General features: G+C 41.0%; 1 protein-coding gene across 2 annotated transcripts in view; it reads right to left on the bottom strand.

Moving 5' to 3' along the window:
- GRID1 (glutamate ionotropic receptor delta type subunit 1) overlaps positions 1–27,757 on the bottom strand; it is a 783,526-nt gene that overhangs the window by 142,219 nt on the left and 613,550 nt on the right. For both annotated transcript variants that reach the window (XM_015147073.3, NM_001257667.2), the window contains 1 exon segment: positions 353–454. In XM_015147073.3, the coding sequence (XP_015002559.1) occupies positions 353–454 (102 nt within the window).

Here is a 27,757-nt window from a genome sequence, read left to right as displayed (position 1 = left end):
CTGGCTACCAGAACAGCTCTCCTAAGGACCAGTAGTGGGTCAAGATCCAGTTTACATCCAAGAACAAGGGGAGCAGCTGGGCCCCCTCTGGTCCTCAGAGGAAGCTGTGGATGAGAAGTCCTTTTCTAGAGCAGCTCAGGGACTTCCTATGGAAAGCACAGAGGTCCTGGGGCAGAAACATCAATCTCACTCTTCCTTTCATTATTCACACAATTAGTTAAATGAAAGGCCTTATGAAAGCTCATAACACTCCTCAAGATTCTCTTCTCCCAAAACCCAGCATGAAACAGAAAGCAGCCTCTGATTCAACAGCCTGGATGGTGTAGCTCCCAGAATGTCCCCATGATCCTACCAAGACAGTCACCACTTTGAGAGTCAATCCTTGGAGGCGGCTGCCCATGGGCCTCTCTTGCAAGCTGCCATTCAAGCCCTTCTCTGAGTCCCACGTCGCCAACTGTGAAGGAAAAATAAAGATTATGAGGGATGGAACTGACACCTATGCACACCTTAGGACCTCAGCTCCTACACTGGGAGCCTGAATTAGGCAGGTAGGATAACAGCAGTCCCCTAGAGTTCCCAGAGACCCAGAGCCATTTTAAAACCCTAAAGAGAACAGACATATGGTAAACAGAGTTACATGTCCTCCTTCAGCTCACCTGGATCTCTAGAGCTCAGCATAGCCCTAAAATGAAACCAACTGGTGAGAACTTGTCTCTAAAACAAATGTTTATGTCCAGTTTTATTCTGTTCACCCACAGAGGCCATGTCACTGTGATGCCTGCAAAATACCCTCTTTGTTTAATTATTCCTTTGGCTTGCCCAGGCCACAAGGCCCTTGAGTTCAGCCATTGCTCCCTCCATAGGTAGGATGAGGCTCAGCAGTAAAGCAAGTAGTAAACGCTCAAGTGCACAGCTTGCCTTGCACCCCGGTGCCTATGGCAAGCAGGGTCAAGAGCTTCCTGCCTGTTTTCACTGTGGTGTCAGCTGCTTCATTTTCCTTGATAGGCAAGTAGAGGCTAATGGCAGGGTAAATGTGCTCTGAATCTGCTACATTCTCCTAAGCCTGCAGAGTGTATCCAATAGCCAGATGCATCTCTTACAGTCATCCTAAGGTGGTCACGGAGAACCTACCTTGGCTCAGAAACAATGAGGAGACACAGTTGTTCATGAGACTGCTTCCCCTCCCTGCATCCTTGCAGGGTCTATACAATGACAAAACTTTTGTCTGGGAAATGATTCTCAACTATTAATGGGGAAGACATAACAAAATGCAGATACCCAGCTCCATCTCAAGTCAACTAAATCAGGATCTCAGGGCCTGAGCATAGGAAGTTAATGCCTCCCGAGTGCTCCTGATATTGCAGCCAAGGTTGAAAACCCCTGCTCTTCTAGGTCACTGGCCCTCCAACTTGGATGCATATTAGTATCTCTTCTGGGGGGCTTTATAATAAAATGTACTGAAAGTTGGGTCCTACCCCCAGAGACTCTTATGTAATTGGTCTGTAGTGTACTAGAGATGAATATTTTAGCTCCCCAGGTGATTCTAATGCACAGCCAGAATTGTGAACCACTGTTGTTGATTAAAGCCATGATGCTCAAACTATGATATCCACACAAATCGCCCAGGGATTTTCTATGCACTTTCTGATTCTGGTGCCTGAGATTATTCATGTCTAACAAGCTCCCAGGTGATGCTGCTGATGCTGCTAATCCATGGACCACCATTTAAATAGCAGGGGGCTAATGGGTCAAACTGCCACAGGCAGTATATACTGTTGTCAGGGAAAAATCCATAAGATCCCCTAGTTAACCTGAAGAGAAGAAGAACCCCAGTGGAAAAGTGCTACTGGGAGCCCTAAAGGAACCACCAACTATTCCACTTAAGAATGCTTCTACTCTCTCAGCATTTCCCATGGTTCTGACATCTGCAGCAGGGTCTGCACACTGAGCCCTGACTATAAGGCCATAGAACCTGAGGGGCCATTCCTCCTGAAAGAGACAACAACTCTGAGATATAAAGTAAAACCACCAGAATAAGAGATGGAGTTCTAGAGTCAGTTTAACAGAAACCTGGAATTTCCTGTTGTCACCTTGGACATGATGCCCAACAAGACCCACTCCATCCTAAATAATAGGATGCCTTGGTGTGATGAATAAATAAATTAGTAAAAAACATGGCCATGTACCCTGAAGAACCACCCACCACCACCACCACTAATTAATTTGGGGGCATTGAGATAAAGAACAAGTGAAGATCTACCCAAAATTCTGCTTAGAGACCTTGAAGATACCAATATACCACACTTTGGGTAATGATATAGTTTAAAAAAAAAAAAAAAGCAAAAATCATGGCTATTTCTCCATTGGATCTTAAGAAATAGGCTGGGAGCTGTGGCTTATGCCTGCAATCCCAGCACTTTGGGAGGCCAAGGCGGGTGGATCACTTGAGTCCAGGAATTCAAAATCAGTCTGGGCAATATGGTGAAATACTGCCTTTATAAAAAATAAAAATAAATTAGCCAGGTGTGGTGGCATGCACCTGCAGTCCCAGCTACTTGGGAGGTTGAGGTGGGAGGTTCAATTGAGACCAGGAGGTCAAGACTGCAGAGAGCCGTAATTGTGCCACTGCATTCCAGCCTGGGCAACAGAGTGAGATCCTGCCAAAGAAAGAAAGAAGGAAGGAAGGAAGGAAGGAAGGAAGGAAGGAAGGAAGGAAGGAAGGAAGGAAGGAAGGAAGGAGGGAAGGAAGGAAAGAAGGAAGGAAGGAATTGAGAGAAGAAGGAAGGAAGGAAGGAAGAGAAAGAAATACAGAAAGAAAGCGGGGGGAGATTGAGAGAGGAAAGGAAAGGAAAGGAAAGGAAAGGAAAGGAAAGGAAAGGAAAGGAAAGGAAAGGAAAGGAAAGGAAAGGAAAGGAAAGGAAAGGAAAGGAAAGGAAAGGAAAGGAAAGGAAAGGAAAGGAAAGGAAAGGAAGAAATTGCATGAAGATGCAGAATCGATTCCTACAGCTGGATTAAAATGCTTGTCAGAGGGAAGAGGACAAATTCAGACAAATGGGGCCAAAGGGTTGATTGCCTCTATTCTTTGGATGTTCTAGTATGGACTCACTGGGGCAGGAGTGGATATTTATTTGGGGTGCCTGCATCTGCACTACCTTAACTGCTTAGCCCAGGTGCTGGAGCTGCTTAGCCCTGATGTGTATGCTGCTACTTCTCCTGGGTGTGGGTGGAGTTGTAGAGGTCTTCTTGACCATCCCAATGGCTCATAAAGTCATAACAGAAGCCATCTTGTCCTAATGATGATGCAACCATTCCAGACACTCCATACTCTATCTTGCACCAGGACCCTTTTGCCTAACATCTGCTGCCAAACCTTCCTGGCACAGTGAAGGGGCATCTTAATTCTCTACTGTCTTGGCTTGAGTGAGTGTTTGGAATGGGGCTCTGTGCATCTTGATCAAGAAGGCCTTCTCTGTCTTTCTACTGGGATTGTAATCAGAAATTAGAATGGAGGATGGAGGCAGGAAGAAACAGTTGGGATGAAGCCCTGAACATCATTCTCTACTTCTGGCCCACTGCTTGGCTCTAGGAGGCACCACCTCAGTCCCCCTAGATCTTTGCAACAGCTTTCTCATTGGTTTCATTACTCTCAACCTCTCTCTCTTACAGCTCATCCTTCAATAGGCAAGTGGGTACCCTTACAACAAATAAACTCAAATATGAACTATATTAATTAAACTATTCTAATGAATTCCTTTTTCCTACAGAATAAATCCTAAGACTTTTAAACTTGGCCTAAAAGAAAAGGAAAAGCCTTCCCCATCCAGAGCCAATCCTGACTCTCAACCTCACTTTAGTTTATGTAGTTACAGTATACTACAATCCCCAAAACTACTCCTCCTTTCTCAGGCACACCACATTCCCTCCTGATATTTGTATCTGGTTTCCTTCTGCCTGGAACGCCCTTTCTCTTCTTCTGGGTCTGGTAAACTCTTACTTGTTTGTTGAAATGAGACTTCACTTTAGAATAGTTTTAGATTTACAGAAAAGTTGTAGATGCTGTGCAGAGAATGTCAATAGATCGATACCCAGTTTTTCCCATTGTTAAGATATAACATTAGAATGACACATTTATTACAACTAATGAATGTTCAGCCTAATATCCATGATTTATGCAAATCTGCAATAGAAATGGAATAGAAGGATCTCCAGTTCCTTCTACTCTTGGCCTAAGTCAGTGAGTCAGCTGTGGCATTGGGCTTTCTTGCCATGTTCTCTGGGGTCAAAACCCTGTCTTCATAAGCTGTCTAGAGCCTCAGGCTCCTGGGCTGGACTTGGCCTTTCTCATTCCCATCTCAGGGTCTCCAACCTTGCCTCGAATTCCAGGCTCTCCTCTCCAACATTAACTTCTGTAACTGAGGAAGAAGACAGGAACTTGGAGGTGAACTTAGCAGACGTTCATGAGTCAGTAGACCTATGTTCTAGTTGTTGTCATCACTTATGTGAGTGACCTCAGACAGCACTTGACAGCACAGTGCTTGAAACATAGAGTCAATAAATATTTTTTCAATAAAAATTGAACGTACACTTTACTGAGATTCCATCATTTTCTTTTCTTTTTTTTTAGACAGGATCTCACTCTGTTGTCCAGGATGGAATGCAGTGGTATGATCATGGCTCAATCCTCTGCCTCCTGGGCTCAAGTGATCCTCCCATCTCAGCCTTCCAAGTAGCTGGGACTACAGGAGTGCACCACTACATCCTGCAAATTTTTCTGTATTTTTTTTAGAGATGAGGTTGTGCCATGTTGCCCAGGCTGGTCTCAAACTTCTGGGCTCAAGAGATCCACTGACCTCAGCCTCCCAAAATGTTGGGATTACAGGCATGAGCCACTGTGCCCAGCCGATTCTATTTTCTTATCTATGAAATGGGAAATAAAAATCTTCCTTGCCTACCAAATTGAGGGGCTGTTCAAAGAAGAAAATAACTTTGAAATAGTCTATTATAAAATAGCTTAATTAAAAATCACAAAGTAAAGAACCAGGATATAAGACTGTATACAATATGGCCTCAATTATGTTTTTTTTTTAAGCAGTGGTAAAAATGGGAGAAGATACATTAAAATGTGATACGTGGATATATGTGTTACACATAGGTGATGGAATTATAAGTAATCATTACTACCTTATTTATCCTCTTCCTGATTTTAACAGGATTTTCACTAATAGGAAGTAAAATAAGCTTTTGATAAAAATAACTAGCATAGATGATTGAGCAATATCCTATCACATGCACTTGTACGACTGAAAACTGCATGATGGGGGAGCAACTGGAGTCAAATTACCTGTCAATATGTCAAGGCCAATCTGAGAGTCAGAACCCAATAAATCAGTGCTTTGGCTCTAAGGAATTTTGGTCTAGGGGTTCCTCATCATGAAGGGGCATATGGCTAGTTTGACCAGCACAGCTTCTCATATTCTAGGATCTCTCCAAGACAGTGGGAGCTCTGTAAACTGTTGGGTTGGGAGATAGGAAGTGCCCACAGCTGAGGCCCAGATCCGTGAAGATAAGCAATCCAAGTAATCATTCTCCACTGAGAAAGAGGAGCAGCTCCAAATCATTTTAGTTAATATTCAGACAACCTTAATACAAGAAGGCCATGTAAATTAAAATGGAATTTCATGAAGGAAAAACAATTCTTCCAAGCCTATTATCATGCTTATCTCTTCATCTAAAAGTGGTTAGGACTTAAAAAGTATTTTTGTTTTGTTTTGTTTTGCTTTAATACAGACTTCTTTTTCTCCCTAGGCTTTAGGCATCCTGTACCCTGGCAAAGCAAGAAAAAAAATACTTCAAAGCAAAAAATCAAAATTCTGCCTTTCAAACACATCAAAGTGCAACAATGTTCCAGGATTCAGGATCCTTCATATTGAGTAGGAAAGTTTATTATTCCCTCACATCAGACAGAAGCCAAGTGCTCCAAGCTGAGTGAATCTCCCCATTTCCACAAAACTGTGTGCTCTTGCCCAAATCTTAAGACAACAGTGGTAAACCTCCACCATTTGTGGGCAAGGCCATCCGTCTGTGATTCAAAATATAAGGCCAGAACATAGAAAAGCAGGGTTCACATGAAATAATCCAGTGGAATATTTTTAAGTAAATGAAGGCTTTAAATGGATTACCAGCCCTGTAGTCAACCAAGATCAGAAGAGACTTGCATCCCACCCCCATCCTGAGGGTGTCTGGCGCTCCCCACTCTGAATGCTCAAGAAAATGTTTCAGTCAATAAAAGCCAAATGAGGCCGATTGACTTGATAAATGGGAAGCCAGAAAAACCTTTTACCCAAAGAAGTCCCAACACTTAGTCATACAGCTCGAGACCATTTCATTTGTACCTAAGTGTGTCTACTCTGACTTCCCCTTGTATTTTGCAGACAGAATTTTGTTTACAGGATCGATGAATTTATGGCCACGGACACCCACTTTTGACAGCTGACCTGTCGAGATCAGTGTCTGAAAAACTAATTTCCAGCACTATTAAACAAAACAAGTACTGCTGCTATTTGATAAGACAGCTACGGTTTTCATTCATTGCTGAGATCTGCTCTACCCAAACCAGAAATGTGGATGGAGCCAGAGGTTACAGCACAATCATCACTTGAAAGGAGATATATGGCCTCAAAATCTGATTATGACAAACAACTGTGCAAGAGATCAGCCAATTGGAGAATATATTTCACAAATCACTGGTCTCAGGAAAATATATTTCCCAAGTCAACGGGGCTGTTCTTCACTTTAGTGTTTCTGAGTTGTAAGATGTGGGGATTTGGGACTTTGTGGCCCTGTCCTTAATAAATGCAGGATTATTAACCCTAAATGGGAGAGGTGTCCTTTGGAAGATTGGGCTTCGTGTTCTGTAGACTAGTTATAAAGGTGTCTTAAAGTATCATTCTCTTTTCATGGGGAGGGAGGATAGAAAGAGGTGGCAATCTAACTGTTTTACAGCCCAGGGACAGAATATAACCAATTTCATATAGAGAGCATTGTATATTCCTGCGAAGGGAAGGACAGAGGAAGGGAGGAAGGAAGGAAGGAAGGAAGGAGGGAGGGAGGGAAGGAAGGAAGGAAGGAAGGAAGGAAGGAAGGAAGGAAGGAAGGAAGGAAGGAAGGATGGATGGATGGATGGATGGATGGATGGAGGGAGGGAGGGAAGGAAGGAAAGGGAGGAAGCAAGAGAAGGAAGGAAGGAGACAAGGCAGGAGGGAGGGAAGAAGGGAGGGAGTGAAGAAGAGAGAGAGGGAGAAAGGGAGGGAGGGAGGGAATGAAGAAAGGAAGGAGGTAAAGAAGGAAGGAAGGAGAGAAGGATGGAGGGAGGGAAGGAGGGAAAGGGAGGAAGCAAGAGAAGGAAGGAAGGACAGAAGGCAGGAGGGAGGGAAGGAGGGAGAGAGCAAAGAAGGGAGAGAGGGAGAAAAGGAGGGAGGGAGTGAGAGAAGGAAGGAAGGAAAGAAGGAGAGAGGGAGGGAGGGAAGGAAGCAGGGAGAAAGGAAGGAAGGAGAGAGGGAAGGACAGAGGAAAGGAATGAGAGAGGGAGGGAACAAAGGAAGGAAGGAAGGAAAGAAGGAAGGAAGGAAGGAGGAGGGAGGGAGGAAGGAAGGAAGGAGAGAAGGAAGGAAGGCAAGGAGGAAGGAAGGAAGGAGAGAACGAGGGAGGGAGGGAGGGAGAGAGGGAGAAAGGAAGGGAGAGAAGGAAGAAGGAGGAGAAAAGGAAGGAAGGAAGGAAGGAGGGAGGGAGGGAAGGAAGGAAGGAAGGAAGGAAGGAAGGAAGGAAGGAAGGAAGGAAGGAAGGAAGGAAATAACCCCAAATCTCACGTTTAAGAATATCCAACAGGACAATGGATCAATAAGCTACACAGTCACAATTTTACAGCTCAGTGACAAATACTTTGTTGGTAAGCTTGTCTCAAGATAGTATTGGAAAGCAAGAGGTGAAGATTTTATGGCCATGTCTATCAGACCTCACAACCACATCTGAAATCCCATAAGAGCTGTGTTCTCATCAACCAGTGATTGCCATGATCTGAGTGCAGATGGCCCCAGCCTCAGTGATGATGGCCATAGTGGGTCTGTCGTTATGTCAGTGCATGGGCTTTTCTAAAACAATAAGTCATATTTTAGGGGTTTTTTTCTTTGTTTACTTTTATTGGAAAGCAAATGGGCTCAGAGTATGTTTCAAAAGATCACAGCCTTAAATAAGGGTAAGGTGAAACAGAACTCACTATCTTGAATCAGCTTGAATTGGACATTCGGCCAGCACTGATACCAGATAATCCACTGCAAGTCTTAACCTTCAGCTAAATGCAGGAACAACATGTTTAGATACAAACACAGCACCTGGAAGGGAGACTGTGAACATCTGAGGGTAGAATATTAATATTGGTAGCCAGGATTCCCGAAGTAAGGTATAACTTGAGAGTTCATTTTGGGAATCCCAGCATATCAGAGTTAATGAACCTGGGCCTTGGAGGGTATGAGTCACAGATGTTGGCAGTCAGAGCCGAATTAATACACCCACTGAGGAAGGGGCTAGGACCACTCTTGAATATCTCAGGCATGTGAATAGGAAGGGGTGATTATCACTCTCTGAGATGGAGAGAATTGAGAGTATCCATCTCAGTTAGGACCATTTGCACAAGGAATTGAGACTTTGGTGTGAAAGACACACTATCTTAAAAACAAGTCCTAGAAGGACGTGTGTTAAGTGTCCAGAGGACAGAGCTGTAAGAAACTAAAAGAAGAGTGAAATGGACAGGAGGGCTATGATATACAGGGGCTTTTGAAAAACCTTTAGCAAGGATGAGGAAAAGATACTTCCCAGCGGGGCAGGAGAGAAAGGCAATGAAAACTAGCAGAAATGCCTTCTGCACTGGCAAGAGATCACTCGTAGTGAAGGCAAAGGAAATGCTCAAGCTCTGGCTTCCACTACCTTAAAGCCCAGGCCACGAAGGTCTCAGTGGGCTCACACAGGATAAAAGGACCGACCAACTCTAGTAATGCTGTCAATGGAGCCTTTTGTCATATTAAGAGCGAGGATGGAGGCAGGCAGTTCCACTTCTGCTTAAGATATAGAAAGGAGCAAGAGGATTTGGGAACAACAACAATAGTAAAGCCAGATAATCAACTAACCATACATATATATAAAGTTAGCCTATAAGACACTTGCAATCACAAAACCACCCTTTGAACTGAATTTCAAATGGTACGAAACCCCTTCAAGCAGAGACAGGATGCAAGAAGTGTTTCTGCTCTATGGCAGAGCATGGAGCAAAAGCAGGTGGTAGTTATAAAAGTGAGTAAGAAGAAAAAACCCTGGAATTTTAACAATCTTAAAGGTCAAGTGTGGATCTTTAACAGTCAGGATCCCTGGGCCCTAGACTCAAGGGAGGCCACATCTACTCATCAGCCCTTCTCCATCAAACTTCCACTGGATGGAGCAGGAAAAAGAAAAATGTAAACTACCATCCAAAAGTTATAGGAAAAATATCAAACATGTGTGTACCCAATAAAGGATATGTATCAAGTACACATAAAGAAAACTCACAAACAACCCATTTTAAAATATAGAGAAAGGACTTATTTTTCCAATGAGAAAGACATGTGATAGGCCAATATGCACATGAAAACATACATGCTCTACATCATGAGTCATCAGGGAAATGCAAAGTAAGGTCACAAGGCAATACACTAAATCTCACTCGAATGGCTAAAATCAAAGACTGATGTTACCAGGTGTCACTGAGAATCTGGCAGGCAAATTCTGCAGCCACATTGGAAGACACTTTGGCAATTTCCTATAAAGTTAACATACAATGTTAAGCCCAGCGATTCCACTCCTAGACATTACATAAGGGAGATGTAAACCATGTCCATACAAAGGTCCACATGTGAATGTTCATAGAAGCTTTATTCATAATAGCCAAAAAATTGAAACTCTCCAAATGTGGATCAGCTGGTGAATAGATAAACAAAGTGTGGGATATTTACACAACAGAGTACTACTCAGCAATAAAAAGCAACAAGCAACTGACACACACAACAACATGGATAAAGCTCAAAAGCCTTACGCCAAGTGAATGAAGCCAGACATAGGAGAACGTGTGATTTACGGTGCTGTTAATATGGCATTCTCGCGAAGGCAATATTACAGGTACTGAAAACAGATCAATGTTTGTCTGGAGGTGGTAATGGTAGAAGGGTATCAAATGCAAAGAGGAAGGTGGGACATTTGGGGTAACAAAAGTGTTCTATATTTTGAATGGCCTGGTGCCTACGTTACCATATACATTTGTCAGAGCTGATCAAACACTGTATACCTCAAAAGGATAGATTTATTGCACATACTAAATAAACCATATGGTTTCAAAAGCTTATTTCTTTTTGTGAGATGGTGCACATATAAGCCTAAGCTCAAAGGTAGTTATAAGTAGCTGTTTCTGGCATTGGGTGGAGCAATGGGATTATAGGGAATATTCATCTCTTGCACTCCACAGTCCTATATGGTTAGAATTGTTTTACCGAGAGGAAGCATTGTTTTTATAATCAGAAGAAAAACAATAAAGCAATTTTCATTTTGAAACTGCAGTGCAGTCTAGCTAATGACTGTAATGTTGATTTTGTACCTTTCTTTAATTGTTTCAGGTGTATTGGCTTTTTCTCTCTAAATAAACTGCAAGTTCCAGCAAAGGCATTCTCTATAGTGGGACAAGCCAGGCTGGAATACTGTTTCTTCCACAGATGAGCCTGGGGACCTTTGGCAAAGTATGAACTGGTCATATTTGTTCTCTGGGCTCAAGTGTCTTCACGTGTTCCAAGTTCCATCAGATATTAGTTATTGTTATTAATAATATGATATCTCCTCTTAAGTCTATTATGCTCGGGCCCATACTAACAGATTTGAGATTCTTGTTGGTTTTAATTGATCCGAATTAATCACCCTATGTGCACTATACCTCAGTCTGAAGTCTGACAAGACACTTCTGACAGTCAATTCTATGAGTTCGTACACTGAAAAAAGTAGCAGATGTCTCCCATTACACTCTTTCAAACTATGAACTGGCTCTTCTCTCTGGAACATCCTTCTCTTCCTTTGTCCTCTGCCTCCTACTTAGACTCAAGGTTCCAGATTATGCCTTATATTTGAAGCTCTGCAAAAGGTTTTCTCATTCAGTGCTCATTTATTTCCAGTGGTTGAAATTTCCTGGGCTGGATTTTCTCTTTTGCATGATTTTCTGTTGGAAACTTACTTTAAGACTTCTAGTCATGGTAAAGTATTAGGATAATAAATATTTTCTTTAAAAACTCGCTTGATATGTCTTTACCACTAGGCCCCTGTGTGTGGTCCGTGGTCCAGGAGCATTGTAGTGTGGCTCCATCCCACATCTACTGAATTAGTTTCTGTATTTTGACAAGATTCCCCAGAAGAACATAGGCACAGTAAAGTTAGAGAAGAACAATTTCTATATCATGGTACCATCATTTCTTGCTTGGGACCTTTATGAGCTGCCTTAACTATCCTTCAAATTCTTTCTTATCCACCCCCTATCTAAGCCTCCCTCAACCCAGCAGACAGTTTTCTTTCCTTTTCTTTAAGAAAATTGCTTTATTTCATTCTTCTCAAAATTCTCAAATGGTTTTCAGTTACACTTGGGTCATCGTTTTCATGGTCTGTAAGACTCACCAAGACGTGATCCATGTCTGCCTTTAACCCCATCCACCACACTTTCTACCTCACTCACTACACCCCACCGACACTGGCCACCTTTCACTTTCTCTCTCAAGCCGAGGTCCTTCCTGATTAGGAACTTTGTGCACATCCTTCATGTTCCCAGTAAATCTTATCTCTGCCATTCACATCTCATGGTTGGCTCTTTCTCATCTGGTGGGTCTTGCCTGATGAGTTTTACTCTTGATAAAGGCCTTCGCAGGTTCACTCTTCCTAAGTATTTTAATATTTTTAAACACAAGACCTTGATATTTTCTTCATACCTCTCAAATATTGAAACTGTGAAAAGCACCTTCCATAATAGGGAGGATGTCTGTTTTGCTCACCATCATACACTAAACATCTGACACACTTTCTGGCACATGTCATGCACTTAACAAATTATTTGTTGAATCAGGAAATAAATTAAAGAACTAGTCCATGGATAGTTCTTTAACTATTCCATAAAGGACCATACAGTAAATATTTTAAGTTTTCTAAGAAAAGCATGACATTCCAGCCAGTTAATGAGGAAGTACCCAGAGGACGATCAATATTATTAGTTTTCCAAACAAGATTTTATTGAGCAAATCAAAATGAAGAAGAGATGGTCTCTGCCTTAACAAAAAGTTATGTGGGCCAGGCGCAGTGGCTCACCTGTAATCCCAGCACTTTGGGAGGCTGAGGTGGGTGGATCACCTGGGGTCAGGAGTTCGAGAACAGCCTGGTTAACATGGTGAAACCCTGTCGCTACTAAAAAAATACAAAAGTTTTCTGGGCCAGATGGTCTCTGTGGTCAGCCACTCCATACATTGAGTAGTGGAGTTGGGTTCCAGTAGACTTTACTTACAAATTAAGCGGCAGGCTGCATTGGGCCCAAGGGCCATAGTTTGTTAATCCCTGAAATGTTGATACCTTTATTATATTGTTCCCTCTGCCTAGAATGTTCTTCCTTCAATTGCATATTTCAAGGCACTACCTTTCTTTCAAGGTTCAATTGTCAGTTTAAAAAAACTGTTTAATTGCCCTGTTTTCAGGAAACCCCATTTTATCTCTCCAACTAGAAGTGACAGATCCTCCTGCATCTTTAATGCATTATGCTTACCCCTTTTCATGGCACTGATCACATTCAGATTTCCCTGACAGTTCCTGCAGCAGATTGTATTTTCTAAAGATGGTTGTGACAATATTCCCCATCCCACATGCTCTTCTGTAATGTGACTTCTCCACCTCCTATCAGGAAGAGAAGTCTAATTACTCTTCCTTTAAATCTGGTCTGAATCTGATGCTGTCTTTGGGACTAGGTCAGAAAGGGCCATACAGTGTCTACTTAGTTCTCTTGAGATACTTGCTCTAGGAAAAAGTTTTTCAACCTGACACTGTTGGCATTTGGGGCCAGATAATTATTTGTGGGTTGGTGTGGGGGCTATTCTGTGCATTGTAGGATGTTTAGTTGCATCCTTGACCTCTGCCAAATAGATGCCAGTAGTGCCTCTTTCCCGACTCCCCGGCCCCCAACCAGTGTGACAACCAAAAATATCTCCAGACATTGCCAAAAACCCTTGGAGGATAGAATTGTACACCCACGCCCCCCGTAAACACCACCCATTGAGAACCAATTATCTAGGAGAATCCCGTTTTGCCTGTAAAAAGTACAGCAAACCTGAGACCACCATGCTGGAGAGATCACATGTGGGTCCCACATGGATCCCATATGTGTCCAGCCTTCCAATCACCTCTGCCAAAGCACTAAACATGTGAGTGAATCCATCTTAGATCCTTAAGAGTGGCGCATAAACTAGCTGAGTGTCATTGAGTGACTTTAGTTAACATTAGAAGAATCCCCAAGACAAGCCCTGACCAAATTTCTGACATACAGAATCCATTAGACATTTGTAAATTATTATTTTATGAAATTCTAGGTTTTCATGCAGTAAGTAACTTGAAAAGAAGTTAGTCCTGGAAATGCAGTGATACTATAAGAAATATATATAAAATATGTGGAACTGGCTTTGAGGCTGTGTATAGGAAAGAAGATAGGAGAACCTTAAGGAGACTTTTAGTGGAACCAAAACTCAAGAAAACTACTGTAGGAGTTTAGGGGAAAATATTGGAAGCTGAAAAAAAAAAGCTACCTTTGTTATTAGGTTGGTGAGAAAGTAATTATGGTTTTTGTCATTAAAGTAATGGCAAAAGCCACGATTAATTTTTCACCAACCTAATATCTAGTGGAAGAAAATTTTAGAAATTTTTCACATGCAGTAATATGGAAAGTAGAAAATCTACTTAATAAACTGGTGAGTCTAACTACTGAGGTGTTCAGGCAGAAATTTGAACGATCCTTTGGTTTCTCGTAATTGCATGTCATAATACATGCATAGGTGCATAGATAGTTCATAGATTAAGTAAAGAAGGGATTCTGTTTTCAATCAGAATTTAAAGAAAGTATATAGAAGAGAGAAGCCAAGATTTGTTGGATTCAAAAATAAAACAATTTTTATTCTCAGTCTTTTCTAGCAGAAAATTCCAAAATAAGAGAGGTTCTCAATGCAAAGATCAACTCCTGAAGACTAGCCAGAAAATGTGGACCCATGAAATGAAGGGTATAACTGTAAACCCTTTCTTAAGACTTCATACATATTTAAAATGCTGCCTTGAAGACTTCTCAGAAAGACAAAAGACTTTCTATAATCTTAAAGGTGTACCTCGCAGACCTTCTCTGTTAGACTACAGAAATTCTAAAAATCACTAGCAGCCCGTTTGGGAATTCAAGCTAAAGAAGAGACTGTCAAAAATATTTGCAAGTGTGGCTTTTATCTAATGTGGTCAACAACCAATAAACTTAATTTTAAAACCCACACAATTTTTAAAGTAAGTGTAGTGTCAAAAGCATAACCAGGTTAGACTAAATGGGTCAGAGACAACACAGAATGAGAGAGACATTTAGATCCCTGAACTATGGGAAGGAAGTCAGCTGCAAAAAGAATCTACATTTTTTTAATGGAAAACTAAGGATGATTTGGGAAGAATCAAGAGCTCAAAGGTAGAGTGAAGAAACAGAGAAGCAGTAACAAGTTTTAATTGAGGAGTTAATGACATGAGCCCAGCTGGATATGAAAATTGCTATCGACCAGTTATCACTATGTGCTTTCCAACTTCTCCATCCTTACAAATGGTAATCCTTATTGCAGTTATCCTATGACTGCCTTACTTTCATATCTTGAGTACAAGGGAGTTATATAATTTGTCTCTTTAGATTTAGGTATTCAGGTTGAAAACTATACTTGGGAAGATGTACCCAAGAATCTGTACTCAAAGAGCTTCATCTGTACCTCAACCTGACTTAGATAATGAGATCCTAGACTTCGAGTCAATGCCCTAGATGGTACGAGTCTTTGAGGTTCTTTAGAGAGGGAGTTGAGAGTATTTTTTTCATTTGAGAGGGGTGTGGATCATTATAGCCATCAGAAGCAGGACAGCAGGTTGCACCTTCCAAGTTTAGCAATAACATCATCCTATGCTCTTCTAGAATGTGACCTTGTCACTTCCACATCTTCATACAAAGCCTAACCTCACCCCTCTCCCTTCAATATTGATTGGTTTTATTTGTAATTTCTAAATTGTTGTGGAAGTAACATTTTGCGACTTCTGAGTCTACATTCTAAATGGCCTTCAATTTCCACTTACGACCCTTGCACTGGGGCAAGTCAGCCACCATATAAGAGATTCAACAGCTTGAGATCACCATGCTGAAGAGGCTACATGTAGATGTCCTGGAAGATAGTTCTAGATGATCTCAGTCTTTTGGTAACTCCCACCAAGGTACCAGGTATGCAAGTGAAGCTCTCTTGAACCCCCGAGTACAGCTAAGTGACCTCAGTTGAAATCATCCATCCAATCCTGCATAATATATGACATATAATAAAATAAAACACAATGAATATTACATAAAATAATATAATAAATTATTGCTGTCTTAAGCTGTTAAATGTTAGGGTCATTTGTTAATGCATCAGTAGTAACAGTTTTTCATACATTTGCCTTTATGCTCATCTTAAGAGCCTAGGCTGGTTTAGTCCTCTCTGTATTCCCACAGCATCTAAAATGCTGCCTCCCATACAGTAGGTGAACTTGTTTACATTCTACAAAGTATTGTCACACATAATATCTCATTTGAGTGTCACCAACACATTGTGAGTTAAGTAAAACAGAAATTTTTATCTTCAATTTTGCTGGTGGAGAAACCTGAGGCTCAGAACAGTTAGGCGATTTGTGTCAATTAAATAATCCAGAGAGCCTGTAAACTCAGAACTTCTGAATCAAAGCCCATGGGATTTTCCTCACAAAATGCTCCCTATGCACATAGTAGTGTCTGCATAGGCATTTCCTTATTTAATGGAGGAAGAAATAAAGGAAAGGTGAGCAGGAGAGAAGAAGGAATAACAGAGAAAAATGTTCCAAAGGCAGTTAACTTCCACAGTGATGAAATCTCATCTGGACTGGGACTGCTGACGAAGCCCAGAAACTTGACACAATCCTGAGGTCAGCATTTTGTGGGCTTCCTTCCCCTTACATCTTATTTGACACTCTGGGAGCCAGATCATTGCACAGGCACAACCTAGAAACCTCATAAGCTTCAGGCCTCCTTCCTCCTGCCCCTTCCTCTTAGCCCCTGCACAGAAGGAAAATGACTCTCATTCATCCCCAGCACCAGAGTCAAAGAATTATTCTTACCCAGAAAATGGATATAAGCATAACAATAATAAAGCCTATAACAGAAAGTGATTAGTCTATATAACCTGGGAGTGATATTAGGCAATAAGAACCAAGAGATAGAGATTTTGAAAGCAATTTCTGTTATGGGATACCAGAAGTCTTGAGGCCAGATGATCTAGCTACCAAGACAGTGTAGGGGGTCAAAGGTGGGTCTTCCTATATCTAATTTTATCTTTCATAGTCCATAATCAGAAAGTGAATAGTACTTGCTTTCAGTATCAGTAAGTCTTCTTTAGTTTATACATGTAACTCAGATATTAAGATAACCAAAAAAATCACCTTTCTTTCTACAACAGTAAAAAGAGAAAATGATCAGTACATTACTTTGTAAGATTGGAGGGGATTCTGCTTCTGATGAACTTGAAGGCTGTGTTCAGGGAAATGAGTCATAGGAGTGAGGTGCACCTGCCCACCATGACTGTGTACATCTCAAGGTCGGCAGCCAAGAGTGTCTGCCTCTACGTGGCCTCCAAAGACCCTGGGCTCAGACATTCAAACATTCAATAAGAACATCTGCAACTGAACTGAAAGAAATGGAACAGAATGGAGTAGAACATTCACATAATTCCACACTGATTGAGAAACAGTACAGTATGGTGTAAAGTGCTTCCACTAAAAAACCTGTGGATCAAGGGTGAGATTGCCCGAGAAATATCACGTGACCTTAGTCAATTCATGTGACTATCCTATGTTTCACTGTCATCTCCTGAAAACCAGGAGCAGAAATTCTTAATATCTAACCTCTTCACCAGTGAAATCATATGGGTAAAAGAGGGTTGAGAGCTATAAAACTGATCAAAAATTGATACCGTATTAGCAATATTAAAATAATTATTATCTTTGGCTGAATGAATTTGGGCAGACTTCAGTTTGAATCCTACCTCAATCACATACTAATTATGGCTTTAAGGAAGCTAATTAACCCTTTTTAGCCTCAAGTTTTGTTTCCTTAAATTAGAACACATATTAACTTTGATAGCAGGTCCTGGTGAATTTCTATATTCATCAATGCTCTAATCACTTGGAAATTTATATTTCTACATCAGGTTTCTTCCCTGGCCTCCAGACTGAAATGACCAGGCTCCAGCTTGACATCTCTACTTGAATACCTAATAGACAACTCAGAGTCAAAAATTTCAAATACATAACCTTCCATCCAAAAACTCCTCAAACACATCACATACTAATCTTTTATTTTCCAAATATTTCTCATCTCAGTTACAAACACCATTATCTACCTCATTACTTAAGCCAAAGATTTCAGAGTCATCCTTGATTTCACCTTGCACACAAAAGCCATCTGCTAGCCATGTTTACTCTACTTCAGAACTCTATCCGGAAACTGCACCATATCTATTACTACCTCCCAAATCCCAGCCACGATATTCATTTGGATCACTGAAACTGCTTTGTAACAGATATCCCTATTTTTACTTGGGCCTCCAGGTGACAGGCAGTTACTATTCATCAAATATCAATATGTTCTTCTAAATTTCTCAGCTTCATTCCAGTGAGTTTGGGGCCATGTGCCTGAGTTCTAACAAGTGGGAATGTTAGCAATGGGGACTCTTGCTTCTGGCTAAGAGCACTTAAGCTTCTGTGTGCTTATCCTTCCATCTCTTCTTCTTTAGTGGCAACCATATAGTTCACAAGTTGATGGGGTAGAATAACAGGATAGATGTTGCCTGGATTCCTGAGTCACTGCATGGAGAAGACATTCTCTAGAGAAACACCTGGCCACATCAGGCTTTCTGTGAACAAGAAATAAACCTCTAATGCATTAAGCCTCTAAAAATAACAGTCTAGCCTATCCTGACCATAATACATCCCCTACATAGGATACAGAGTGACATTTCAGAAACATAAATCATTTTATATTACTCCTTCATTTAAAATGTTCCTTTGGCACCCATTTAAAATAAGATCCAAATTCCCAAGCGTAACCTACAACATTCTATACGATCTGACCTCTGCCTAGTTAATAATATCCTATCACTTCCTCCTAGTAATCTAAAACAGCCACACTGGCCCACTTTCTGTTCCTCAGACAGTCCAAAACTACTCCCAGTGTAGAGCCTTTGTACATGCTCTTCTTCTAGAAACATTTTCACCCCAGAACTACTCTTAATCGACTTCTTGCATTAGTCAGTTAATTTCTCTAAAGGGATTTCTTGTCATCCTAAGTAGCCTCCCCTACTAAGTCCTTCTCTGTCCTATATTCCTATTTTAGTTTTCAATAGTATTCATAACTATATAAAATGATCCAACTTATTTTATTATTTAGTTTCTAAAATTTTTATAAATTTCTTGTCCATCTCCCTTCACTGGAATATAAGCTTAATGAGGACAGAGTATTGTTTGACCTATTTTCAGCAGGTCCTTCAGCACTTATTAAAATGCCTGGCACAGAGAAGACACTCAGTAAAAATGAATTATTATTACTATCATTACCATAAATTAAAAATATATGCATACCTATTTTTATAGTTAGCTGAATTCCAACAGAAGCATCTATTCTTAGGCGACTAGGGTGTAGATCTGTAATAATCTTAATACATGATCACACAGTGCTCTACCTGAACCAAAATTTAGAGAAGGTTCAGCTGTGCTCAGAAGCACACAACTCTTCTGACCCATTTCCAGGGAAGAATTTGGTCATCTGATCATCACCTGTGATTGGCTGAAAGATACGATTACTCCTATTTTAAGAACAAGGCTTCTGCCCAACCTCACAGGCAGAACAACTTGCAAAGTAAAACATGAATAACTGAAAGGAAAGAAAACCAGAACAAATACTTTCACAAAGAGAATAAGTAATTAACTAACAAGCATGGAAATATGTCCAATCTAATAACATAAAAAGGCAAGTTGTCATGTTATGCTATTTCTATTTCTATTTTTGCTTATAAAATATTTTTAAAATGAAATACCTAGCAATGATACCATGAAATGAGCACAATGATAATACAGGGTAAACTGATACTCTGTGGAAGATAGCGTAGCAGTATGCATCAAAAGCCTAACAAACATACCTCTTGATCATTAATTTCAGTTCCAGGGAACTATCCTAGGGAAGGATTCCTATAGATTAATGACAGAAACAAAAGTAATGCACAAAGATGATTATCAGAGAACTAAACATAATGGCCAAAACAAACAAAAAGGAAACTACCCAAAATCCAATTACAGGAGAAATGTAAAGTAATTATGGTCCACCTCCTGGATATAACAGTAGGCAGCATTAAAAATAATGATCAGAGATTGTATTAACATTAGAAAATATTATCACCCATAATATTGGATAGTAATTGAATAGGAATCTTGTAACGGTTGAAGAAACATTCAGGTTGATAGAAACGGAATGTGTTGGGTAGGTGGGCCCAGAGGGGACCCTGGGAGAAAAGGATATGAGATGAGGGAGATTCTAGGTGTTTACATTCTTACAATCTCAGGAGAGAAGAGAGCCATGAACATATAAAAATCTGACTAAATGGAGCAGAAAGTCTGGCTGAGCCAGAATTTCGAAGGCACCTCTTCTGGTTGCCCTGGTTACAGGCCCCCTTCTCTTGGTAGTGATATTATAAATGAGACAAGTCACATGCAAATGAAATGAGCAGATATTAGGGTAGCACCAGGTTGGGTCTAAGAAGCTCTGCCTTGGAAGCAGATTTCAATAAGAGTTTGGGAAGGGTTTGCGCAGGAGACAAAGGTGGTATTAGAAAGAAAGCATCACATCCAAGATAAGAAAAGACTGCTGCTGAAAGCTTGAGAAAATCAGGTCTTCTGTTATCCCACTGAGATAGCCCTCATCACACCAATGGGTTCACATGGCTTCCCTTGTTCAGTCTGGTCCCTTTAGTTACATGGAAGAGGAAGCCTCAGGATCAAAACTTAGTAGAACTCAATCTCCCCAGTGGCTTTTGGGGGCCTGTATAGGTAAAAGCTGGGGAATCAAAATTATATTATTTTAAAAAGATAAATATATATTCTTATTACAACCATATACATATTTAATATTATATATGTATGCACACATATATGTATGGTATGTGGTATGAGAATATATAATAGATCCAAAAATTAATGATTTTTTAAGTAAAAAAATTATTGTTAAATTTATTTAAATTAAATGCATTTAAAAAAACTTTCCACAATGAGCTTGACTTACTTTTATAATGAGAAAAATAAAGTATGATTTTAAATAAAGTGAAATTTTAAATACTTTTATGCAAGTCTAGGGTTGTGAACTTGCTATGGCCAAGTCAGTGACTAGCTGAAAGTAATCATCCCCACATTTCTGCTAGTCACCTTACTCTGACTAGTCAGGATAGAGCCACATCTGCCTTCCCAAAATGGCCTTTCTTTAATCCACATTATTTAACAAAGCTTGAAATAGACAAACTGTAGAAAGAGTCGATGCCCCTCTTGAGTGTATCTTTATGAGCCTTGTAATTGGTGCAAGACCAAAGCACATACAATCACAGCCCTCAGGTCCCCTATGGTTAGAATTGGTGGGAAACACATCCCAGAGCTGACCGTGAGTTCACAATCTTGGAGACACACTCAAAGTGGAGAAAGTCCAGAAATGATGACCTGCACTCACAAGGTAAAATCTGAGACATGACTGACTACCTTTGGGATTGGGAAGGCCTTGGAGGTGACCTCATGCCAAGGTCAACACATTTCCTGTACATGACCCCTGTGGAAAAATGCTAAGCCTCACACCAATATATGACTGCTTATTTACAAATGATATAGATATATATACTAACATATTATATATATTACCAAATAGATACAAAATGGAATTTTGACAAGTGGAGATACAGATAAATTTTGTTAAATGTCTTGCCAGACTTGAGAGATCATATTGTAATTAATGAATATTTCAAGATCCAATATATACTTATGACAAGGTTCATTATTAACCACTATAAATTCAAATTGATATTTTAAATAGTCTATTGCTAACTTGGAATTTTTAACCAATTTCCTGTAATACCAGAATATATTGTTATTTTATCTACCTCATAATATGGCTGACAAAGAGCTGAGACTAAGAGTTAAAGAAATGTCCATTCAACCATTTTCATATTGTAAGCTATGTTTGCCTTTATTAATATTGTCAATCTGTCCATTACTAAAAGGTAACTTTTAAGTTTTTTTCAAATTCCTCTAAGGGTTATTTTAGTTAAAAATCAATATTATACATAAATTCCCTGCCAGGTAGATATACATTATAATACATTACAACTTGTAGAAATCAAATAAAAACTTAGGGCATTCTGGCAAACCATCTGTATTCTGAAATCCCTACTTTTCCCTTGGGTATCTCATGTCCCACACTTCAGTGCTGCTGAGAGTGTGATCCATGGATCGGTGCCAGCCTTCAAACTCTTCCTAGTCTTCAATGAGATAAGTAGAGAAATCAAAAGTGTTTATAAACATCTAGCAATTTCACAGATTGCACTATGTCATCTGATTTAACTAGAAGAGGGAGGGACTTGTATTCTGTGTATCTTTAATGTTTTGGAAATTCATTTTATTATACTCTATAAAAATATGGGTTGGTGGAAGATTGAAAATAAAAATAAGTGGTCCTTTACTGCAAATAATTGAGGAGCACTGACATATGGGGCACATGGGCAGATTGACATATAGACAGTAAGGGCACCATCAAGTACAGAGCAGGAAAGGCCAGGACCAAGGCCTAAAAGATTCAGCTGGTAAAGAGACGACAAGCCACTTAAGGATTCAGAGAGTTTATAACTTATATGGACAGAGAGAGGAAGACTAATCAAACGTGGCCACTCCCTGTGTCTTCCTACATACCAGAAAAGATGACACTAAAACCAAAGGGTCTTGGTGACTGTAACTCCAGCTGTGAGATATCCCACTGCTGGGGAGCCAATTCTAGACTTTATCTGGTCCAAATGACTATAACTTCAGTTGTGGGATACTCCATTGCTGAGGAGCCAATTCTAGACTTCACTTAAGCAATTTTATAGCCTACAGCTATATCTTGATAGGTGTAGGGCAGAAAGATTCACACCTCATGAAGAGTAATGGAAAACTGTCTCAGGACAGCCTCCCACAGGAAATAGGAAGGGGAGTGAGAGATGGCCTCAGAGCAGCTCCTCAGAGGCCTCCCTTCTTCTTGTGTTCCAGAAGGATTGCAAGGTGATACACCAAGACTTCCATTAGCTGTAGTTTAAGCCTTTGCTTGTATGGCCTATCTGGACACATACAAGGTCATCAGACAATCATGGCAAAGCCATTCCCCTATAAGCACCAGTGCTAATGCACATAGCAAATATTGTAAAGCTTAATTTCTTTCTTAAGTTTTAAGACAAAAAAAACTAAAAAGAAATTTCTAATTTTATCCTCCATCACCCAGTGATGTGACAATTTCACTCATGAGAGCACTGATCTTGTGAAATCTTCTTCATACAAAGCCAGAATTCACATGCCACCAGCCTAAATGACTACCCAGACACTCAACAGATGTGGGGAGGGGGACTCACTTCCCTCAGAAATGTCATTTTTCAAATGTGGGCAATGGTTCACAGAGTTTTTTCTTCTATCAAAGCATCAATATATTCATTAATTAAACAAACATTTATTGAAGGCTGCCACATGCCAGAAGCTGACAGGCACAGGTCACAGAAATGAAGTATAGATCCTGTCCCAGAGAAACGTCTGGGTCTAGAAGGCAGAAAGATAGAATAAAAGAAAGTAATTAAAATCATGAGTTACATATGAGAAAAAGGTTTGTAGAATGCACTGAGGAGAAAAAGAGAAAAGAGTGGTCCTCTGAGCACACGAGACTAGGGAAAGATACGACAAAGAGAGTAAGATATGATTAAAGTTAAAGAGTGAATAGAATTTCCCCAAACAGACTTACATAAAGCCCATTACTGATCAAAGAAAGAGCATATGCAAAGCAATGGTGGTAAAAAGAGAGCATGCTATGTTCAGAGATATTCCTTTCCCCCAAACCTTCTCATTCCCTTGACTTATATCCAGGGGGCCAAGAGAAAGACAATAAGGCATAATAAATAGAGGTTGGGTTTGGGAGTCAAACTTTGGTTCAAATTCTAGTTCCTCCCCTTGCAGACTGTGTGAACTTGGGCAGGAAACTCTTTGATTCTATTTCTTCACCCACAAAATAATGGAATTAATGCCTACCTACCTTAAAAAGTTATTTATAGGATTAAGAGTAGGCTGCACATAAAATGACTGGCATATTGGAGGTACTAAATTTATTTTTATCATTGTTATAATTTTTCTTAAAGAGCTTGGGATGCTTTCGAATCAGTCTAGTCTTTCTGGTACAGGATGGCCCTCTTGATATTTGAAACAGCCTGATCATGAGCCTATGGGTTTTTAGCCTTTTCTGCTCACTAGTTCCCCTCACTATTTCTTATGAAGCCTGTTTTTGACCGGCCCTTTTTCATACATTAGTAGAGTGGCTGCTAGAAAGGGTCCTAGGACTCCAGGCCTGGTAAAACTTGCGCAAGCATTTCAGTTACCAATTGAAGCAAAACAAACTACCCCCAAACTTAATGGCTTCAAACAGCCACAACGTATTATTTCTAACAGTTCAATGAGCTAATGGAGCCTGCTCCTGGGATTTCATTCAGCTGGAAGATCAATAGGTCCTGGGTTCAGCTGAGCTGGCTGAGATGACTTGGCCTTTCTCTCCACGTGGTTTCCATCCTTGGTTCTTTAGTGCCTGCCCAGCTCAGGATGGCGTGCAAGGGAGCAAAATTGAAGCTGCGTGGTCTCCTGAGGCTCCAGAACTTCCGCAAAGTCACTTCCACCACATTCTAGTGGTCGAAGCAAGTCGCAGGAGTGCCAGGATTACCAGAGTAAAGCAAAGGACTCTTCTGAAAGGTAAGAGCATCAAATTCACATTGCCAAGGAGGGTGCACATGCTGAGATGAGGAGCCTACTGCTGGCATGAGAGCATGAGAAAACATGACGCAGCTGGTGCCACTCTCACTCTCAGCCCTTGAAGTGGCACTTCCACTCGGGCACCCCTAGGCACTCTGCTGGGGCCATAAGCACACGTGGTGGGGGCTCTGACACCCTTGTCTAAGAACCCCATTTCCTGGTGACATGACCTAGATGGAAAAGGTCTGGAACAAACTTGAATTACACAGTCCTCTCCCCTGGCCCCTGAATCTCCCTCATCTCATCCCTAAAACAAGGAGGTGGGACTCATACCTATCAGAGCCCTTCCCACAGGCCAAAGACATGTTGAGACCCTGCCATGTGCTGGACGCCACTGGTAATAGCTCAGGAACCTTCTCTCACCGTGGTAATCTCTCTCCTACCCTCACCACCCATTCTCCTTCAACCCCCACCCACATGCAATAGTCCTCCCTTATCTGAGGGGGATACATTATGTTCCAAGACCCCCCTTAGTGGGAGCCTGAAACCACAAACAGTACCAAACCCAATTGCCATCAACTGGAACATGTTTCTGTTCATGTTCTTCTCCCATAAATTTAATGCTCTTTTCATCTTAACTAAGCACTTATCATGCACTGTGGCCGTAAATTTGCAGTTTGAGCTGTGAAGAGTAAATTTCTTTTTCCTTCTTCACAATTTCATGGAAATAAGATTCATTCTTGCCGTAGATCTTAGCAACCTCAGCATACAACTTTTTTCTTTTCTTATTATGTCTAGAGCTTTCACCTTTTCACTTAAAGGAAGCACTTTATGGCTTCTCTGTGGCATATCTGAATTGCCAGCATCACTAATCTTGTACTTTGGGACCATTATTAAGTCAAATAAGGGTTACTTGAACACAAGCATTGAAATCCCAAGACAGACAATCTGATAACCAAGACAGGTACAAAGTGACCGACTGGCAGGTATTATCTACAGTGTGAATACGCTGGACAAAGGGATGATTCATGTCATAGGTAGGATGGAGCCAGATAGAGTGAGACTTCATTCTGTTACTTAAAACAGCAACAGCACTGCAGTCTAAAACTACAAATTGTTTATTTCTGGAATTTATCATTTAATATTTTTGTGCCATAGTTGATTGGTTGACTGTGGGTAACTGAAACCATGAAAACTAAAACCACAAATAAGGGAGTACTACTGTATAGACACAGGCATTTGGCCCTCTGTCCATTTGTCACTTACACTGAGCTAACAATTTATAGGTTATGCCAGGTGTTGCTCTGAGCACTGTACCAATATAAACTCCTCTAATCCTCATGACAACCTAATGAGGTAGGTACCATTACTGATTCCCTGTACAATGGGGAGACTGAGGCAAAGTGTAGTTTTATAGCTTAAGGGTTAATGACTGCCTTTTGGATCAAAATGTTCTCATAGTCTGTCAGCTGCTTTTGCATAGCTCCTCCAAGGATCTACCTTCTAAAAGGTACCTGAGTTAAGTGCAGGATCTAAGGCATGGGAAGCAAACCAAGCCAACAGGGCACAAACTTGGGGTGGCAGGGTTTACCCACTCGGCAGATGCTCCTCTACTGAGCTCAGGCACAGCCTCAATGCCTTCAACTCCCCTTCAAGGTTCTACTACCTAATCTCGCTTGGAAGAACAAGCCTCTCACTGAGGAACACCTTCCTGCTCATTATCTGTGGATGGGAAGGAAAATTTTCCCTATGGCCCAACCCAAGCCGAATGCTTACTTGGCTAATGCTGCTGCTGTTGTGAGAACTGTCTTCAGGATGCTGAGAGGATCTGATGCCCAATCTGCACATGGGTGGAGTGAGGGCAGAAAATTCTCCCACCTCTCCATTCTGGGAGTTGGCATGTACAAGAAAACAGATATAATGATCTCTGATCAGGGAGGCAATAACAGGCCACCAAATCTGGGTGGTCTTACAAACATTCAGAGCATCCCCAGGATTGTGGCTGACCTTGTTATTTAGGGAAAGTGGGAAGAAGCTCACTTTGAACAGAGTTCAGCAGCATCTTGAATAATGTGACAGAGCCTACTGGGGAACACTAAAGACTAGGAACAGGAGCTGAAGTTGGTCCCCATGTACTATGTATGGTGGTTGAGCTGAACCAGGTCAAATTCTAGCTCCATCCAAACACACTGTGTGAACCTAAGGATCTTACTGAAATCTCCAAGCCTGTTTTCCCAACTCCAAGGTGGGGACAGTCATTCCTACCTTCTTTAAGATTCAATGATAAGCCAACTAAAAAGTGTCTGGTACATTCTTGGAGTTCAGTAAATATTGCAGCATGCTGCTACACTGGCAAGTATTCTAAGGGAAGTGTAAGCTCCAACCAGAACAGACAGGCCAGGTAGGCAGGGGCCATAAATTTGACACCATAACACTCCTGGTACAGCCTCACACACACTGACCTTCCTTGGACACTGAGGCAGTCCTTGCAGATGCACCAACAGAAGGAGTAGAGCACGGTGGTTAGAGTGCTCCTCTGCACTCACACTCTTGATTCCATTTCTGCATCTGTTACTATCTAGCTATAGCATTTGAGGCAAGTTTTAGGGCCTCTTTGGACTTCAGATCTTTCATCTGTAAAGTTAAATATATAACCATTTTAATTATCTTTTGCTGCATTATCAAATAATGGCAAAACTTAGTAGCTTAAAACAACAATCATTTTCAATTGTTTTATTTACTTGCTCACTCTTTTGCAATTTTGAAAGAGTTTGGCAACAGTTCGTCTCTGCTCCACGTGCCATCAGCCAGGGAAAACCACTAGGGGTGGGCACTTTCTTTCCAAGTTGACTTCACTCACATGGCTGGAAAGTTGGTGGGGCTGTGGTTTAGGAGTTCAGCAGAGGTAACTGTTGAGACCTCAGTTTTCCTCCACATAGGTTCTCCTCATTGTTGAGCCTGGTAGCTTCAGGGTTTTCAAACTTTTTACATGGCATCTGGATTTCTCCAGAGGGCAAAGCGCAGACTGCCAGGGATCGTAAGCACTGTCTCATAGCATGTCCCACCATCAGTTCTGCCATATCCTGTGGATTAAAGCAGGTATAGGCCCGCCCAAGTTCAAGGGGAGGGTACTGCAAAAGTGTGTGGGCACTGGGAAGTATGATTTGATGGGGACCAATTAGAATAACAGCTCACCACAGCCTATCTTCCCCATAGGGCTATGGATAGGATTAAATGTACTAGAGCATCTATGGCACTTGTCAAGTTGTGATTGACCTGCTAGTATTGAAAGGCAGCACAGTGGAGAGCCTCCCACTATAGGCTGGTGGAA

Source organism: Macaca mulatta, chromosome 9 (assembly GCF_049350105.2).
Source record: "Macaca mulatta isolate MMU2019108-1 chromosome 9, T2T-MMU8v2.0, whole genome shotgun sequence".
NCBI classification, from domain to species: Eukaryota; Metazoa; Chordata; class Mammalia; order Primates; family Cercopithecidae; genus Macaca; species Macaca mulatta.
Note: the sequence above shows the minus strand (reverse complement) of the source record. Positions and strands in the feature narration are given on the sequence as shown.